At 45.4% G+C, this 18,552-nt stretch overlaps 2 protein-coding genes across 4 annotated transcripts in view; both read left to right on the top strand.

Annotated features, from left to right (window-relative positions):
* Nucleotides 1–2,241: 2,241 nt before the first annotated feature.
* On the top strand, nt 2,242–9,865 carry Tlcd5 (TLC domain containing 5). The gene is made up of 3 exons (XM_055622076.1): nt 2,242–2,297; nt 4,846–5,045; nt 6,706–9,865. Exons 2-3 carry the CDS (start codon nt 4,847–4,849, stop codon nt 7,242–7,244), a joined length of 738 nt encoding a protein of 245 aa, XP_055478051.1. The 5' UTR covers nt 2,242–2,297; nt 4,846; the 3' UTR covers nt 7,245–9,865.
* A 2,795-nt stretch (nt 9,866–12,660) lies between these two features.
* Nucleotides 12,661–18,552, top strand: part of Arhgef12 (Rho guanine nucleotide exchange factor 12) — a 131,350-nt gene continuing 125,458 nt past the window's right edge. For all 3 annotated transcript variants that reach the window (XM_055621723.1, XM_055621724.1, XM_055621722.1), the window contains exon 1: nt 12,661–13,358. In XM_055621723.1, the coding sequence (XP_055477698.1) occupies nt 13,327–13,358 (32 nt within the window). In that variant the 5' untranslated portion in view covers nt 12,661–13,326. The remainder of the gene's footprint in view (nt 13,359–18,552) is intronic.

Here is an 18,552-nt window from a genome sequence, read left to right as displayed (position 1 = left end):
CAGGTTTTTCCTGTGTAGCCGTGGCTATTCTAGACTCACTTTGTAACCCAGGCTAGCCCTGAACTCACAGAGATCTGACTGCCTCTGCCCCCTATAGTGCTGGGATTAAAGGCGTGGGCCCCTACACCTGAGGACTCCTTCAGTCTATAACAGTCTGCTCTTTGGTGGAAAATAGAGGCAGCAAGAAGAAAGTCCCAGATCAAGAGAGACTGGACTGAAAACAAAATGCTGAGGCAAACACAAATCAAGGGTTGGGTCTGCTTATAGACCTGTTGAGTCTCGAAGCTCACTGTGTCACCATTCTCCAGGCTTTTATTTTTTGTCATTTGGTCTGTCTCAGCACACTTCCAATGGGTCTTCTCCAGCTGCTCTCACACTAATTTTAACTTTTTTTTTTTTCCAAGTGCCCCTGTAGCACCTGTTCTTGACTTTGGTAGCAAGCTGGAATCACCTGGGTATCAGTGATTGACATCCACACTGATGTTCTGATTTACTTCTTTTGGTGTGTGAACTTGGCACTGTCAGTTAAAATGCTATTTAAATAATTCTATGTGGGGAGATGGCGAATCGCTGCCCAAGGCTTGGATAGAGTAGCTCAGTGGTGGAGTGCTTGTTTAGCATGCCCAAAGCCCTGAGTTCAAAACTCAGCACTGCCAGAGAATTGCTGTTAACATGCAAATTCCAGTTTAGTATGTCCGGAGTTAGGATCTGGGGTTGCGAATGTCCAGCAAACAACTGGGGTGATGCTGATTTTGTGGGCGGTCTTTCTCTGGTTCCTAAACCACATACTGAACTACAGAAGCTGAGAGAGCATAGCAGTGTTTTTTTCCTTGCCCAAAGCATCACAGGCTTCCTCTTAGCCACTGAAGGAGATGGCTTGGCCAGACACCTGGAGCTGGCGTCAAGACAGCTGAGGTTCTCTGGCCACAGCGGCTCTTAAATGTGACTAACCATCTGAATGACCCCAGGCAGATTTTAAAACACACTTACTCCTGCCCCACGCCACACCTATCAGATCACAACCTTTAAGACACAGTCTTTACATGGGTGCTTTGAAATGTCTTTCCAAGTAGTGCAGATGACCAACAGGCTTTGGACAGTCAGCTGTGCTGCTTCTAATGGAGTCTTCTATTGATTCTGCTTTCTCTTCCTTTTGAGAGATGTTGCCTGTAGACCAAACTGGTTTGAATTCGCTGTGTTGCTGAGAATGACATTGAGTTCCTGCTTCCTGCCTCTACCTCCTGAGTGCTGGGATCACAGATGTAAACCAACTGATTTACTCCTTTATTATCTCAGTTGATAAATATTCATTAAACCTGTCCCATACTAGGTTCTAGGGAAACAGGTGAAAACATTGCCATCTCTACCTTTGAAGGGTTAGTATGATAAGGGACCAAAATGAGAACATTTACAATTTCTACACGAGATCTTCACTTCTTGGCTCCTTAGCACCCCATCATTTTCAATCTCAATCGGCAAGCCAGAGCCCCCCTCCCTACTCCATTATTCTAGTTGGACCCCACCCCTAACCCCATTGTGTTTTAATTTTGAGACAAAGTATGCAGGCTAGGCTCCAGGTTACAACCCTCCTGCCTCAGCCTCCGAAGGGCTGGGATTACAGGCATGTGCCACCATGCCCGGCTCCAACCTTTTACTTTTAAACCTTATGTTAACACTCAGTTAGAAACAATGCTAAATACATACATACATACTTCACATACACACACACACAGAGTAACGCAACTCCCAGGTTTAAATATTTTTCTGGCACTCAGTGTGCTTGTTTCAGTACTCAAGCACACTGAGTCAAGCAGGAGACCAGAGACAGAGTCTTGCATCACCTGTTGTGTATTGTGGGTGCTTAGTAGGTGCTCAGTAAATGCTTGGTGAAGAGGCTCACTGAGTGGATCAGGATTTACTGCGATAGAGTACTGAAGTTTGAATCCAGGGTCTCACACGATAGGTAAACGTTCTGCTAAAAAGCCAGACAGACACTCCACAACCACAGCCCTACTAAGATTTAAACAGACAACAAACAAGCGCAACAGACTGTCCTTCCCTTCTCTTCCCTGTCCAAAGACGGACACTCCATCCTGCTCCGTTTGACCCAGCCAGCATCCACTCTGCCGTCTGTCCTCCCAGCCAGCAGGTGCCCCTAGACCCCCGGCTCCTCCTCCTCCGCCGTCACAGCCTCGTCTCCCCCCGCCCCCTCCCCCCCTACAGCTTCCTGTCGCCGCGATCCGGGCCCTGGGCTGTGGGCGCCCGGGCGCCCGAGGCTTCCCGGTGCGCTTGTCCAGGTAACAACGCACGCCGGCGGGATGGGCACCGGCCTGCCCTTGGCGCAGGCGGGAAAGGAGGCGGGCGGGCGGCCAGGTGCGCGCGGGCTCCTCTGCCCCGGGGCACCGGGTCCTCTCTGCGCCAAGCCCTGGACACCCGGCAGGATGCCTAGATAACGGTCCGGGATGGGGCGATCCGTGCTGGAAGCCGGGCGTGGCCTAAGTCTTGGCCACTTCCCCACTGCGGGATGTGACCTTGCTGCTGGCTCGGAGCCCCGGGCTGCAGCTCGCTTGAGGCCCGGAGCCAGGCGCCCGCCCAGCCCTGCTGCTCTCCGGGATAGGGGAGCCCGGGCACTGAGCTGCAAGGGCCTGGGAACCTCCCAGACCCCACACCAGACACGCAGGCTCAAGGTCACAGAACTGAGTCTGCCGTTTACAAATGCCTGCTTTTTACTGGAGTGTTTGTAAATGGGCTACTGTTTCCTCTCTTGGGCCAGGGAATTAGGATTCAGAGAAGAGGACTCTAAAAATACTAATCGCCGAGTCCCAATCAGCTGATCCGCCTTACTGGCCAGTGACCCTGGCCTTTGAAAGGAAGTAAGGGGGACAGCGCTTTTCACTTGGGTACTTTGTATGTCTTCCCTTACTCTGAAGATTGGCCTAGAAGTTTCAGAAAATGTGTATTAGAACTGAACTGACCTTTTTTTTTTTTTTTTCTTTCCGACCTTTTCCTGTTCCCAAATTTTAGTTTAAACACATTCTTCAGGTTAAAGAGATTTCCCCACTTACAGGTTTGTGATGTACACCTACTGTTTTCTTGAATGGGGACCTGGTTTCTCATGAAAGCTGAACAAAACTTGCCCTTTGCCCAAACCCTCTCTGGATAGCATTCCTGGGAGTGGCTCGAGTATTGAGAGGTGTTGGTCCGCATTTGTCAGAAAAGGGTGAAGGGCAGCCATGCGGAGAATTCCTGCAGAGATGAGACGAGTAGCTGACATGTTTGGGATTTCTTTTTTTTCTTTTTTGTTTGTATTTTCAACAGAGGAGCTAATGCATATTAACAATGTAATTTTTTTTTTGGAGTCTCCTTATCTATATAACAATTCAGTGTTGACTACTGTCTAAATGTATCAGCAAAATTAAAAAATGTAAGTTTTCTGACTTTACCATTGTTCTATCTTGTATCTGTCTATCATCTGTCTGTCTCTCTGTCTGTCTGTCTTTCTGTCTGTCTGTCTGTCTATCTATCTAAATTCATTTTGAAACAAGGCCTTACTGTGTAGCCCTGTCAAGGCCTGGAACTCATTGTGTTGACCAGTCCTCCTCTAGGCCAGCCACCTGCCTCTGCTGCCCCAGCGCTGGGATTATAGGCATTCACCAGCTACTTTGCTTTACTTTTAAACTGAATAATACCTTAAGGATATTTTTGAATCTCAACATTTACTTAAAAATCCTTTTGCTTCCTTGTTGATAAATAATAGAGTTGGGAGACTTTCCAAGATGTCTGGAGTCTCTGTTTGGCTCTCTGTTTACATTTGCCTCAAGTTTCGATTTTGACTGATAAACCTGTGACCCAAATCCAGACCTCAGCCAAATTTAGTTTCAGCTTAACTACATTAAAATGCCTGGTGTCATGTGACTTCTAGCAGAAACCAAATCGGTATTTTATTTGTTTATTTTTTTTTTTGTGAGAGTGTTTTTGTGTGTGTGTTTGAGTGCGTGCGCGCGCGCGCGCGCACGCACACACACACACACACACACACACACACGGTGGTATTCCTCAGTCTCTCTCTACCTTGCTTTTTGCGGTAGGGTTTCTCAACAGGAATTCATCTGTCTGCATCTGCCTGGCACTGACATGGCTAGCACTCCATGTTTGGCTTTTTACATGGCTTTGGAGCTTGAACTTAGGTTCTCATGTTTACCAAATGAACTGACTTCACTCCCCTCTTTTGTGTGTGTGGTGTGATCCTGGGGATTGAACCCAAGGTGTCATAAATGAAAGGCAAGTGTCCTACCACTGAGCTATATCCCTAATCCTTTCTCATTCTGTTTTAAGGCATGCCTTCTGTAAATAGCCCAGGCTGGCCTTGAACCTGCTATGCAGACAAAACTGACTTGAAACTGGACATCCTCCTAACTCAGCCTCCTGAGTGGCTGCGATGACAGGCACATAACACGCTGCCTGGCTAGTGCTGGGATTCATGACGTGTGAGCATATTATTAGATGCACATGTGTATCTAATATTTACTGTGTATCACTGTCCAAAGTCTGCAATCTCTGAAAGGTTATTATTGATATCTGGTCAGCATTAGTTGACTGTGGAGTTAGCGTAGTAATTCAGAGGGCAGTTGTTGGTTTACAGATCACAGCTTTCAGCAGCTGCCAACATCGTATCTCTAGAGGGCTTAGACTTATAAATACAGCAGCCACATTCACGTACATATATAGTGAAGAGTTTCAGTAAAGGCCTTGATAGTAGCAATTTGGGCATGTTCACAAAATGACTGCTGCTATTTTCTTAGGGTACATCCTTTGTTTTCCTGGTTTTGGTCTCTTCTGTCATAGGATGGCATTAGGTCTGTGTCTGCAGGTGCTGTGCAGCCTGGGTGGCTGGCTCTCACTCTATGCATCTTTCTGCCGCCTGAATAAGCACCGAAGCTATGAGTGGAGCTGCCGGCTGGTGACCTTCACCCATGGAGTCCTCTCTATAGGCCTGTCTGCTTATATTGGCTTCATTGATGGCCCTTGGCCTTTTACCCACCCAGGTAGGTAGAGGGGACATTAGAGATTTTTTTCCTTAGGGGTTTGTGATTTGGGAAGTTGAAAAAATTAACTTGTGTAATATTGAACATTTCCCTTCCTAATAATTTGTGTCGCAGTCTTCACTATCAACTTTAATATTGGGTATGTCACCTGTTGCTTCTTTTGCTCATAAATCTTTTGTGCTACTGGGGTTCTTTTCTTTTCTTGTTTGTTTGCATTTCTGGAGATTGACTCTAGGGCTATGAACATGTTAGGCAAGTGTTTTATCATTGCATTGTGTCCCTGGTCTCTTTCATGTTTATTTGTAAGCTGACCATGTTGGCCTGGCTGCTCATTCTGTAGTCAAAGCTGGCCTTAAATGTATGCTTCCGCTGCTTCAGCCTTCTGAGTAGCTAAGATTAAAGGCTCGTACAACTTGGATGTTGATTTTTTTTTTTTTAAGATAAGTTCTTGTTTTTTTAGCCCAAGCTGTGTAGCCTTGGCTGTCATGAAATTGATTTGTAGACCAGGCTGGCCTTGAACTCACAGTGATGGCCTTGCCTCTTCCTCCCTGAGTGCTGGGATTAAAGGTGCGCATACCAAGCCTGGCCTAAGTTTTGTGTTTCAATTGAAGACTCTTAACCATTTTGAATATATCAGGTATTTTTGCCTCATGTTTTTTGGATAAGAGGATGCTCTGAATTTGGGAATTCTACTTTCAGGATGGGTTTGAGCTGCCAGTTTCCAATAACCTAACCCCTTAGGTTAATAAATGAATCTGACGTGCATGACAGAGTGGCCCAAGGGTCTGCAAACAGACCGGTAGCTCTTTAAAAAGGGGGGAGAGTTAGAATATTCATTGAAACAACAAAGTACTATGTTATTTTCTTCCTTAGGAAGACCATTGTGGTTGAACAATGAAATCATTCATTGAAGTCTTTGAGGTTTTATTACTGTTTTATTGTTTTTCCTGATATGCTTTTGAGACTCGTCTACCCAGGCTTGAATTTACTCTGTAGCCTCTGTCTGTAATCCACAGTCTTGAAGGCTAAACCAGGGAGATTGCTAAAAGTTCCAGGCCAGCCTCCGCTGCAAAGCAAGTAGTAGGAAGACCCTGTCTTGAAAAAGCAAAAACAGAAGCAAACCAAGGAAGACCACAGTTTTAGATGTTAAGTTTGTTCGTCTTTTTGAGACAGGCTTTCATGTAACTCAGGCTGGTCCTGACTCCCTGTGTAGCAAAGGCTGGCCTTGTCCTGATCTTCCTTCTACCACCCAAGTGCTGAGGTTATAAGGCTAGATTTTAGGTTTTATTTTATCGTCATCATTTTAAAAAGCTTGAGTCTGTCATTGCTTTTGTCTTCTTTAGTGGTTCAGAAAGGTTTGAAAGACAGCTGGGCGCAGTGGTGCACATCTGTGATCTCAGCAGTCAGGGAGGCAAAGGCAGGTGGATCTCTATGAGTTCGAGGCCAGCCTGGTTTACAAAGAGAGTCCAGGACAGCCAAGGCTACACAGAGAAACCCTGTCTCAAAAAATGAAAAGAAAGAAAGAAAGAAAGAAAGAAAGAAAGAAAGAAAGAAAGAAAGAAAGAAAGAAAGGGAAGGAAGGCAGACAGTGGCAGAGGATTCCTGTGCAGGTGGCCCAATTCCCAGCCACGTTTTCTTTTTCTGTCTTGATCTGTTTCAGGCTCTCCGAACACACCCCTCCAAGTTCACGTTCTGTGTCTTACCTTGGGCTACTTCATCTTCGACTTGGCCTGGTGCATCTATTTCCAGTCTGAGGGGACCCTGATGCTGGCTCATCACACACTGAGCATCTTGGGAATCATCATGGCCTTAGTGCTTGGGGAGTCGGGCACAGAGGTCAACGCAGTTCTCTTTGGAAGTGAGATCACCAACCCACTGCTCCAGCTGCGCTGGTTTCTCCGTGAAACAGGCCACTACCACAGTTTCACTGGGGATGTGGTGGACTTCCTCTTTGTGGCTCTGTTCACTGGTGTGAGGATTGGCGTAGGCGCTCATCTCCTCGTCTGTGAAATGGTTTCACCCACACCCAAGTGGTTTGTGAAGGTTGGGGGGGTAGCGATGTACGCTGTGTCTTGGTGCTTTATGGTTAGTATCTGGCGCTTTGCATGGAAGAAGAGCATCAAGAAGTATCATGCATGGAGAAGCAGGCAGAATGAGGAGCGACAAGTAAGACATAATGGGCATCTCAAAACACACTAGCCAAGGCCTGCTCCCAGTGAATGGCTTGGGTTGAACTGGCCGTGGGGCCAGGGTCAGAAACAGAACTGAGCTTATAGTGCTGAAGAAGTGAGCTTAATAGTGCACTTAGGTTTTGAAAAAGGGCTAAATGAACCCATCACTTCAGTCAGTTTCCAAGCTAAGCACATGCAGTATTGAAACACTCACTCCTGCAGTGGTATTTGCATATCCGCAGTGGTGACTGACATTGCCTCCGTGCTGACTGGCAAGTGGGTAAAACTGTATAGTGAGAGCCATTGTCACCTGTTTTGGGGTCCCCGTGTTCATGGGAGGCCTGATAATCAGACAGCTTTTGAAAAGGACTTGAGTCAAATTAGTGCTGTTTCTTGCTCTTTTGGAAATAACTCCATCCCCACACTTACTCCTGATTTCCACGAGACATTTTAAGTACGTTCACCCCATGTGCTATAAAGGGAGGAACTCTCCGGAGGGGACATGCGTTAGGTATCCAAGTATCTGTGAATGGGATCTGTTATGCAGAGAGGGACAGAAGAATGGGAGTGAAACTAGCAATGGCAGGGACTCCCCACTGAGCCTCCCTACACTAACTGTGTCAGAGGTTCCCAAGGATATCCTTGGTTTCCATGATTCATCAAGACGACTCAGGGCTTAGCCTTCAGTCTCACCGCTTTGATCTGTGACAATGACAGGAAACAGAGACGACTCAGCAAAGGGAAGAGGAACCTTTGTCAAAGCTCATGGAATCTAAGCATAAGTTTCTAAAGTCTCCTGCTTGGATATGCAGGAGTGATTCATGACAACACACATCAAAGTCATCAAAGACATGGTGTCCAGAGCTTTTGCTGTCAATAGGTTCTGTAAGCTCGTTCTAAGTAACACAAGGCAAATTTCAGGATTTCCCGAAGCAGGCATTCAGCGTAAGCCATATTGTTTCAGAAACAGTTTGGGAGCCGTGAGGCAGTCCTAACAGTTTCTGTGGGAGCCCTCTCCAAGCTGAAGTTCCTAGGTGCCAGCCAAGGGCTAACATTGCAAGCAGGCCTCTGCAAGGATAGCAGTTCAGGATTGCTGTGTTAACTCTTGTGTGCACAAAAACTGTACAGCTAGTGCTTTGGATGCAAGATGAACGAGGTTTGGGTAGATTTAGATTTACTTGGTCCTGTTGTACGGGTTCTGCCCTACCAGGAAAAGTATGCCAGTTCTCAGGGCTTTTGTGAATTAATCTGCTAGGCATGAGAGGCGATGGCTAAATTCCATGGGGATTTACCATGTGGATTCCACTGTACTTGAGATGGAGTTCAGGTTTCAGCTCCTGGTACATACTGCAAACTAGAACCAAAGATTTCAATATATGTATTAGCCTCAGGGTAATGAAGCTATTTCCTTCCTTCTTCCCTGCCTTTCTTCCTTCTTCATCTCCCTCACTCCTTCCGTTCCTCCCCTCATTCTTTTCTTTTCTTTGTTTCAGATACATTCCCTTTTTATCACTTTTTCCCCCTCTCCTGAGATATGGTCTTGCTTGTATAGTTCAGTCTAGCCTTGAACTCTATTCTCCTGCTTAAGCCTCCTCAGTGCTAGGATTACAATCCTGTGCCACCATGCCTGGCTCCGATGTAGGGCTTTAATGGAAAAAAAAAAGTATTACTTGTTTATGTATTTGATATTTTTACTGTTATTTAGATCAATGGTGATTGGTTAATTCAGGGGGTAAACCAGGGAATGATGCCCCTGAAGATGCAAGGCTGAGTCAGTTCAGCAAGCAGTGTCAGTATCTTCTATAGTCACTGGCTACATTCACCTAATGAGTGAATTTCCAAATGATGGCATTAGCCATCATACCAGCCATGAGGGAGAGGCTGGAAACCAGACATTCTTCCAAATGGAAAGGCACTTTAGCAGTGGGACCTTTAAGGTGACTGTTATATAATTAAAGGGATCGCTTTTGGCTGTTGGGTTTTTGTTTTTTTGGACAGGTAGGACCATGCCTCCTTTTTGTATGATTTGTGTCTCAGATTTGCCAGCAAATCTTTCCAGCAAAACTGTGGGTAGAATTGGAAACTGGGGAATGCTGATTTCAGCAAAATCGTAGTCAAAAAGAGTGGCTTGGCACACGAGCATAAAGGAAAAACAAAACAAAACTGGCTTTTGTATTTTGGCACCATGCAACCTGCTCCCGACCAGACAAGTGAACAGGCTTAATCTAATGCTGGCTGTTTTCTCCCTTTATCCTCAGAACTAAAGGATTGTGGATCTTTGTTTGAAGCAAACTCAAGGGAATGTCTGTAGGGTTATTTATTTATTTATTTTCTTGATAATAAGACTCCTGAACAAGTGATACAGGGGGAGGGATTCTTCACTCCTGCTTGTCTTGATATTCTAGCTAGTAAGTACGAAGAAGTTTCCCTTAGAGACAAAGGTGAAGATGACTCAGAAGTTGAGGTTGCCTGTTTTTACAACATAAGTGAATGAAGGGCAGATTAGTGTGTGATGCATCCCCAGACACAAAAGGGAATACTTACTTGCATTTGAATTACTGTGTAATCATCGCTGATGTTGCTCAAGAAGGATTTATATTTCAATACGATTTGTACTAAATTTTATAAAAATAAAATAACTTTTATAAACCCAGAGTCTGCCTTTGTATCTTTGCTGTGTTTTTTGCCAAGAAACAAACAAACAAACAAACAAACAAACAAACAAACAAACAACTTTGGCTTGTAGAACTGTTGACATCTATTCATACTCAGTGGTGACTCTGCTCTTTAGCACTCAGAAAATAGTTTGCCGAAAGAGGAAGACTAGCATTCTGATTTTACCACCTGTTTGAGCAGTTGCTCCCTCCCTCCCCAGTTCATCAGGCATGCCAGGCAAGCACTCTACACTGAGCTATATCCTCACTCCTGTGACTGGCCTACTCCCCCCCCCCCCCCCCGACCCCCCTTTTGAGACAAGGCTTCACTTTGTAGCACAGGCTGGCCTGAAACTCACTATGTAGCCTGCCTCTGGACTCATGGTAATCCTTTTCCCTCAGCCTTCCAAAGGCTGGGAGTATAGTTGTAAGCTACTATACCCAGCTAGACAGTGCATTTCTAATACTTAGAACAGTCCCTGGACACCGCAGGGCCTCCACAAAGCACACTGAAATGCTGGATGAAGAGGACAAATGTGACCTAGAGGAAGTCCCACTGGAAACTGCATGTTCAATGATTGGGTCACTGGTGCCACCTGCCTAGGTAAAGGGTAAAGGGCTATGTATGACCTACGGAAGAGGCCTTGGCTTGCTTGGCTCTGCTGAAGGCATTCCATAGGTAGACTCTTTAGAACAGTGGAACAGCCAACAGTTGTAATGAGCCTTTCCTCAGGCTATGAAAAAAAATCATTGCCTTGTGATTAGAGATTTTCACCATTGAAACAGTAGTTCTGGGGTGAATAGCCACTGGTTATTCAATCCCTTGCTGACCATCTTCTGAAAGCTTTCCCACAGCAAAATGCCTTCTTTGCTCACAGCTAGAACCTTGGGTCTGTTAAATTTGGAAAGATGTTGGAAGCAGCTTGCCAAAAGGTTTTGTATGCAAGGAAGAGAAGGTGAATTAGGAAACGTTCCCAGTTTGTTTCGTTCCTGAAGCTTAAGTTAAGCACTGAGGTGGCCTGGAAAGGAAGATGGGAACATATTTTTAAAATTCATGATTTGATGAGTCATCAGACCCCATTCATTTGATACTTACATTGTAACACTGTTAGAACAAGGGAGAGGACAGTACACACAAGAAAACTTGAAAGCTTGGGGAGGAGGTTTGCATTTTGTTTGTTGTATATAGGTTTATGGACTGCTTTCTACCTATAGGTAGAAACAAGTGGAGTCTTCAGGATAGAATTGCCATGTTGGGATTTACCAGCAGATGGCAACGTGTCCAGGTCTGATCATTAGGAAAGTGGCTTGGAACTCGAATCTGCTTCTATTCTTTCCAAAAATAAACATTACAAAATTAGCTGGCTGTGCCCTGAACTTAAAAAAAAAAAAAAAAATCCAGCAAGAGTCATTTCAGGCTTCTGTTTATCTCCCCCGCCCTCTTACCCTGTTCTAACGTCACCTTGGGTATCTATTCAGGGATAATGATCCTTTCACGAAGTGTTGTGGAATGGCTTAGAAACAGCATTATTAAGAGGTAATTGTTTCCTCTCCACACCCACTGTTTATTAGATTTGATTTCCACAAAATGGCCGAAGTCTCTTCCCGCAGACACGGACTGAAGCTCAGAAATCTGAAGATAATTGTATAAAAGAAATAGCCACTTGATGTTTGCGGGCAGAATTGGAGAACTATATTGTGTCGTGGTACCTCATTTCCTCAGGGACAGATTTATTCAATCATAAAACTACATAGTTAGCTGAATGCCTCCACCCCATAGAAAAAGAAACCGGAAAGCCACATTTGGGAACTCTTCAAAGGGATCCCTAATGCTGTTTACTGGACAGATATATTTCTTCTCCCGTCTCTTTTCACAACAAGCTTATTAACTTGCCGTGGAAAGCACCATGCTTTCTCAATCTGGCAAATAATACAGTTCATTTTGCCAAGGGAAAACAGCCTAAAAGCAATATTTGTATCAAGAACTCCTGTCTCCAGTGTGGGCCCAGATCCTTTCTTCACAGCCTGCTCTGGCCACCGTCCCCTGTCCCCGTTGCGGTGCTAGGCCAGCAGGTGCCCAGGTGAGTGGCCCACCCCAACCCTGTTTGTACGTGGGTTTGCCTAACACTGTCGGGGCACGTGGACCCGGGCTCTCGTGCCGTCCTCAAAAGCATTTGACACCCGGAACGAGTACATTCCCTTAAAGAATAAAAGTTTCCAGCACAAGAGGGGCGGGGAGTTCCCGAAGACCCTCTAGACGGGAACTCCTCGGGACTGTGGAATGACTCCTCGGTTGTCCCGGGTGGACCCTACAGTCTGGACTGCACTTCGAGGGCATCCCAAGACCACGAGGGCAGCGGCTGGCCGCGGAGGAAGAAGCCGGCCGCTTCGCCCCGCAGAACTACTTCTTCGCTCCCCTCCACCCGCCGCGACAGCGCTGCGCGGAAGCATCCTCGCAAGTTTGGAGAGTCTGGAAAGCGGAGGGATCCCGGGTGAAGCGGCTTCCCGAAGTCCCAGGGAGAAGGGCCCAAAAAGTCGGCGGGGGAGGGGACGGCTCGGCGCGCTCCAGCCGCGTCGGGCCGAGCAGACAGAACCGGAACCGGAACCCGCGCGCGCGCCCGCGGCGGTCGCCAGGGCCGTCCCCGCCGGCGGCCCCCTCCGCCCTGCGCGCGCGCCCGCGAGCGCCCCTGAGACCCGACGAGCGGCCCTGCGCTCGGAGCCTTCGCCGCCGCCGCTGCTCGGGGGCCGGGCTTCCGGGCCGGGCCGGGACCTCCCGCTCCTCGCGGGAGCCGCCGCCTACCAGAGCGTCGGGGAGGAGCCGCCGTGCCACTGCGGAAGAAGCGCGGGGTCCTCCGAGGGATGGGGAGCTGCCCCGGGCGCTGAGACGGGGTCCCTGTCAGCGCGGCGACCCGAGCCGGGTGGGGGCGGCGCGGAGCAGCTCAGGGCCCTCGGCCCGGGGACATGGGGCGGCGCGAGCCCGGCGCGGGACGACGCGAGACGCGGCGGAGGCTGCGGCCACGAGCGCCCGGCAGCCCCAGATAAAGCGGGGACCCGAGGGCCGGGCCCCAACGACTCGGGACAGGAGCCGACGCCCGTCCCGGAGCCGATCCTGCCCCAGCCCCGGGGGGACCTGGGTTCCCGTCCCACGGCTCGCGGCTTCCCTCTGTGACGAAGTTTTCTCCCGGTGCCTTGCTGAAGATCGTCCCTAGTTCTAGAACTCGCCTGTGGCCGACTTGCTCGGTTTGTTCGAGGAGATAACTTGTTTTGCTCCAACCCGCATCCCCTTTCCGTGACCCCTTGCAATTGGATGTTCTAGATGACTGAATGGAGTTTTGAGTTGGACTTTTGTGTCCCTGCCGACATTGGGTCTGATCCCAGAGCACTGGGGGTGGGGTGTGGAGGTGTTACTGTAAAATGCAAGTTGGATAAAAAGAAGACCTCTCGCCAAGGGCCCCAATGAGTGGCACACAGTCTACTATCACGGACAGGTGGGTATGAAGTTTCTCGGTGGCTGGATTCGGCCCCACGCAGCAGGGGAGTCGGTGATTGCAAATTTGCCTTCAGCTAGTGCAATTGACAGGCATAGGAAAGAGGCTTGTTTCGGAGCTGTGCAATTAGTCTAGGGTTGCTGCCAAGTTATCCGGTTGATTGAATTTGGAAATGCAGTTTTTTTTGGGAGAGAAACTTTCCCCCATATCCTTAGTGGAAATGAAGGAAAACCACGATTGTGGTTTTCTGACGGGTGCATTAGGATTGTGTATTCATTTTGGAACGAGAGGGAAGGTCATTTTGGGTGAAGGGCAGAGCCTGAGGTCGGTGGGTATTTGGGGCACCGTCAGGTTGATTCCTGTCCTGTGGTAGTTCTAGACTCTTAATTTTAGGAGTTTTTGTCTATGAACTAAATTTTCTGCTGCATGATGATTTGTGAATCTGATCTCTCGTTACGTGTTGACCTGCACACTGTTTAATTATTAATTACCTAATTTTCCAGAATGTTGACATTACCAGTAAATCACAGGCTTTTGCTGGGGACAGTTTCCAGGAGCTGAAGGAAATGAGGGAAAATCATGGGGCCTGCTTCTAATTATTCTTTTTTTTTTTTTTTTTTTTTTTTTTTTTTTTTTTTACATTTCACCTTCCAGAAACCCTCGCCTTTAAAGATGTAAATCGTAGGTCTGGTTTAGCGTGGCAGGTGGCTCCTGTGTGTTACACCTCGTGTGTATAGAGTGTGTGGCTCAAGTGTAGTTCTCTGACTTCCAAGTACTTTTCAGCGAAAGCAAGTTGTTTCCTTTAGCGTATTTTATTTCTCAATTTAATTATGACATTGTATTTTACTTCCAGATTTTAGTTTGCTGTTTCTTTTAAGCGAACCTTCAAATTGTTGTCCCAAACAAACAAACAGACATAATTGAAGCAGACCTTATGGAGCAACTATAGTGCTATAGCAACTATAGTGCTCCTGCCGAAGGCAGCTTAATTTCCTAATGAGGGAGTCTCACCCAATTGTGAGGCTCATCTGTTGATTTTTAAAGGAGCCAAATTCCATTATCATACAATAACAGCTCCTCCAGCGACAGAACTTCCTTTTCCTGTTGATGCTTTCCAGTGTCACATGAGTGTTCACCTAAAAGATGCCCTTAAATATTTAAACTGCTTATCTTTATCCTTTGTATACTTTGCTAGGCAGAACTTCATTTTCAGTTTTCCTGGTTATACAATTTACATGTATGTAGAGATAGTCGTTACATGTCTTCCTGTCTCCTATCCTGCTCCTTCTTTCATGGTGTTTTGCTTCTGAGAAATCACTCACAGGTTCATTCAATTCTTGTCTGTCAGCTAAGCCTATAGATAAGCAGACTTAGCAGAAACTGATGTAGTCCTGGTTTTCATTAAGATGTTCCAGAGTTTAATTCGTAGACACAGAATTTAGAGTCACCAAATCATTCCACACAAAATCTTTCTACACAAAAGTCCCTCAGCTTTGCTTCTCGGACTTTTGTTCCCTTTCTGGTATCTTGGATTTGGGTCTTTTTACTAACTTAATTCAGCATATGAACAATAAACATGCAGAAGTAAAATACAAAAATAAATTTTAAAAACCTGTATGTCTGTTGCTCATGTCTGTGTGTTCTGGTATGCAGGTGTCCTCAGAGACTGGAAGAGGCTTGGGGATTCCATGGTGGTTGTGAGCTGCCTACGCTGGGTGCTAGATATCTAACTTGAGCCCTCTGCAAGAGCAGTCATGTGCTCTTTAGCGGCTGAGCCATCTCTTTAGCCCTTTTTTTTTTTTTTTTTTTGAGACAGGTTCTTGTGGTGTGTCTCTGGCTGCATGGTACTTGTGGCACAGGCTATATATAACTCATGGTGGTCCTCCTGCCTCAGCTTCTAGAGTTGAGGAGGTTGAAGAATTCCTGCTGGATTCTTGCTCTTAGATAGTTACGTGAGAATAGTGGATGCATATTTTGTGAAGTCAGGTGTATACCTACCTGCCTCCCAGGGTTTCTCTTGGTAGCCCTAGCTGTCCTGTCTGTAGAACAGGTTAGCCTCAAACTCAGAGATTCACCTGCCTCTGTCCCCGAAGTGCTGGGATCAAAGGTCTGTGCCACCAACTCCCAGCTTAATTTTTTTCTTCATAAAGAGAATTACTATGTGACCACTACTTTTTCTTCTAAACCTACTCCGTAGATATAAAGCAGCCCTTTCTCTTTAAGAGAGTAGTTCCTGGTTTGAATATATGTTGAGGTGAGATCTGGAAGTACTGGTTTAGTAATGCTTCTATGCCAGAGTGCCTCAGCAAAGTTCTTTCTGTAGAATCTCAGCCCTTCTCCTCCGCACATCTTTTCTCAGTAATTCCAGTACATAGGAGATCTATTTTCCTGATTCTAGGACTGTTGGCAAATTAATAGTGCCAATGCAGCTTTTCAGAGACCCTTTCAAGTTTGAAGTACTGTATGTGGTATGGCTTTGTTCTGCAGAGTGTGCAGAGCCACCAGGCCAGCTGTGTGAGTTGGAGTTCTTTCATTGTGGTGCTTTTGACTACAGAGTCTGTCTGTCCTCAGTTGAAATCAGACTAGCTGGTTTTGGGCGTTGTTCTGTTTTGCAGTTTGTGGCAGGCGACACATGGCTGAACAAGATAAGAAGGGTTTTATTCTTGTGTTAGGGACGTGCTGGGGCTGGGATGGAATTCAGCTGTGTTTAGGCTCTGATTGGCCACTTTGGATATTCAGAACTCTTGTTACATCCTGTTATTATTTTGCAGTTAAAGTCACATATTCATTTGCTTCCTTTTTCCTCTCCCTTTTTTTTTTTTTTATCCCGGCACGCACTGCCTTAAAACTTGTGGTAGATTTATAAAGGCTGCTGGTTCCCCCTCAACTCCTTTGGATTTTTTTTTTTTTTTTTTCCTTTTTTTTTGATTTTTTTTTTTTTTTTTAATTTTTTTGGACAGGGTTTCTCTGTGTAGCCCTAGCTGTCCTAGAACTCACTCTGTAGACCAGGCTGGCCTTGAATTCACAGAGATCCACCTGCCTCTTGGAGTGCTGGGTACCACACGGTTATGTAGTGTATTCGAAAAGCTTTTTTTTTTAAAAAAAGATTTATTTACTTATGTGTCTGGGTATTTTGCCTGCATGCACAGCTATGTGCACCACATGTATGCCTGCTGCAGTGGATCCTCTGGAACTGGAGTTACAGACATTGTGAGTTTCTCTGTGGGTGATGGGAATTTAACCAGGCCCTCCAGTGCTCTTAACCACTGAGCCATCTCTCCAGCCCTGAAAGCTTTTAAAAATTATTTTATGGATGTTTTCTAGTCGCTTGCTTCATAGTAGTATATAAAACTACTAGTGTATATAACTAGTAGTTACAAAACTACTTTGAAGTCAGAAGACTAAAAAAGTGATAGATTGTCTGGTTGCTATTTTTCCATTTGCATTAATTGTTCTATTCAGCCCTAAAATGTCTTAGTAGTTTTCAGTGCTCCCTGGCTTGTTTCTATCCTTAGAGTGTCAGAAACTGTGGTGACTGACATCTCATTTGAGCAGTAGAAAGAAGAGAACGTTTTTTCAGTGGACCTGGTGAATGAATTCAGGGTAGATTTGGAACAGCAAGTTTTCCGTGTGGTACAGGTGGGAAAGTCAGCAGTGTCTTCCTTGGGATGCAAGGACTTTGTTTCGTTTGGGGCTTACAGATCTTGCTGTTTTTGATTTGTAGATTGTAGACAGTTTTTGATGTGTTGAAATTTACTTACCGCTGAATTTCGCTTTAAGGTTAACTTTTAAAAAGCTTTCAAGGGAACATGAAAGCCTATAACTTTATGTTCATATATAGAGCTATCATTCATGATTTTTTTTTTCTCCTGCTAAAGTGGTCTTATAGTTCTTCTAGTTAATAACAAAAACAAGCAACCTTCCCCCTTATGGTTGTATGTTATTTTCAAGGTTGCATGAATCATCTGTAAGATGTAATTATTTGTAATAGTTTCTTATAAAATGAGTCCATTTCAAATATAGTCTTGAAGTTGAGGATAAGGAGTATCACAGTGCCAATTTTATAATATTTTGTCTTTTCTAAGTTCAGAATAAAGTCCTGATTCACATAAGCCTGTAATATAGTACGTGTATTTCTACAGTTTTGCCAGTCAATATGGAGAGTCCAAAGTAGCTTTTTACAAAATATGGAGTTACAGCCTTCCTGATTAAAGCACACTTACATTATGTTTACATTTGTTTCATGAGTTGACAAAGGATGCTTTATTTGAAGTCATTGCAAAAGCGTGCTAGCCTGCTGATACCACTTAATACATTAGTGGTGTTTTCTGTTAATGTTAGTGGTTAGTGTTAACACTACCATGGTCCCCCGCCCCCATAATTTGTTTCATTATTTATACTGAGTGTTAACATGTGAACATCATAGATGGTAGACACAGCAGGATGTTTTAATGGTTCTCCACCGGCGATTGGAGGGATCCTGGTGCAGTGATTGTTTCACAGGCATTTTAATGCTGCTAGTGGCTGGGACTGCAGGTCAGTGACAGTGCGTGGTTCCTCTTCCAGCAAGGCAGGAGCAAATGGGTCTTACTACTTCGTTAATTCCCTTCGAGAAATGTCCTGGGACATTATAAGGAGGCTTAACTTAATTTTGTCTCATCTGTTAAAATTTGGATTTGATGACTTAATTTACATGGTGATAAGATTCCTTCTTTTAATTAAGAGTCTTCAGAATAGTGACATAACTGTTTCATCTCCTTTTGAATAAGATATTCTTTCATGGATGCAGTGATAGCCTATGGTATTATAATTTTTAATATTGATATGTTTTAAAATTTGGTGTATGGCAGATTGTATTTCCATTATTTATACTTTAGGGCAACTTATAATCAAGTCAGGCTCATAAAACTGGGACAATCAGATGTGATTTTTTTATTTTTTATTTTTATTTTTCCTTCTGCTGCTGCTGGAACCAGAGGTGTTGTGCCAGGCAAACCTTCAGATTCAGGATTTTAATCTGGGTTTTCTAGATTCAAGCTGTTGTTGTTGTTATTATTTGAGACAGGTTTCTCTGTGTAGCCCTGTCCTGGAACTTGCTCTGTAGACCAGGCTGACCTAGAACTCAGAGATTGCTTGCCTCTGCCTCTGCCTCTGCCTCTGCCTCTGCCTCTGCCTCTGCCTCTGCCTCTGCCTC

The sequence above is a fragment of the Psammomys obesus genome, unplaced genomic scaffold, assembly GCF_907164565.1.
Source record: "Psammomys obesus unplaced genomic scaffold, mPsaObe1.curated_primary_1811, whole genome shotgun sequence".
Classification (NCBI taxonomy): domain Eukaryota; kingdom Metazoa; phylum Chordata; class Mammalia; order Rodentia; family Muridae; genus Psammomys; species Psammomys obesus.
The sequence above is the reverse complement of the archived record's forward strand: the minus strand, read 5'-3'. Positions and strand labels throughout refer to the sequence as shown.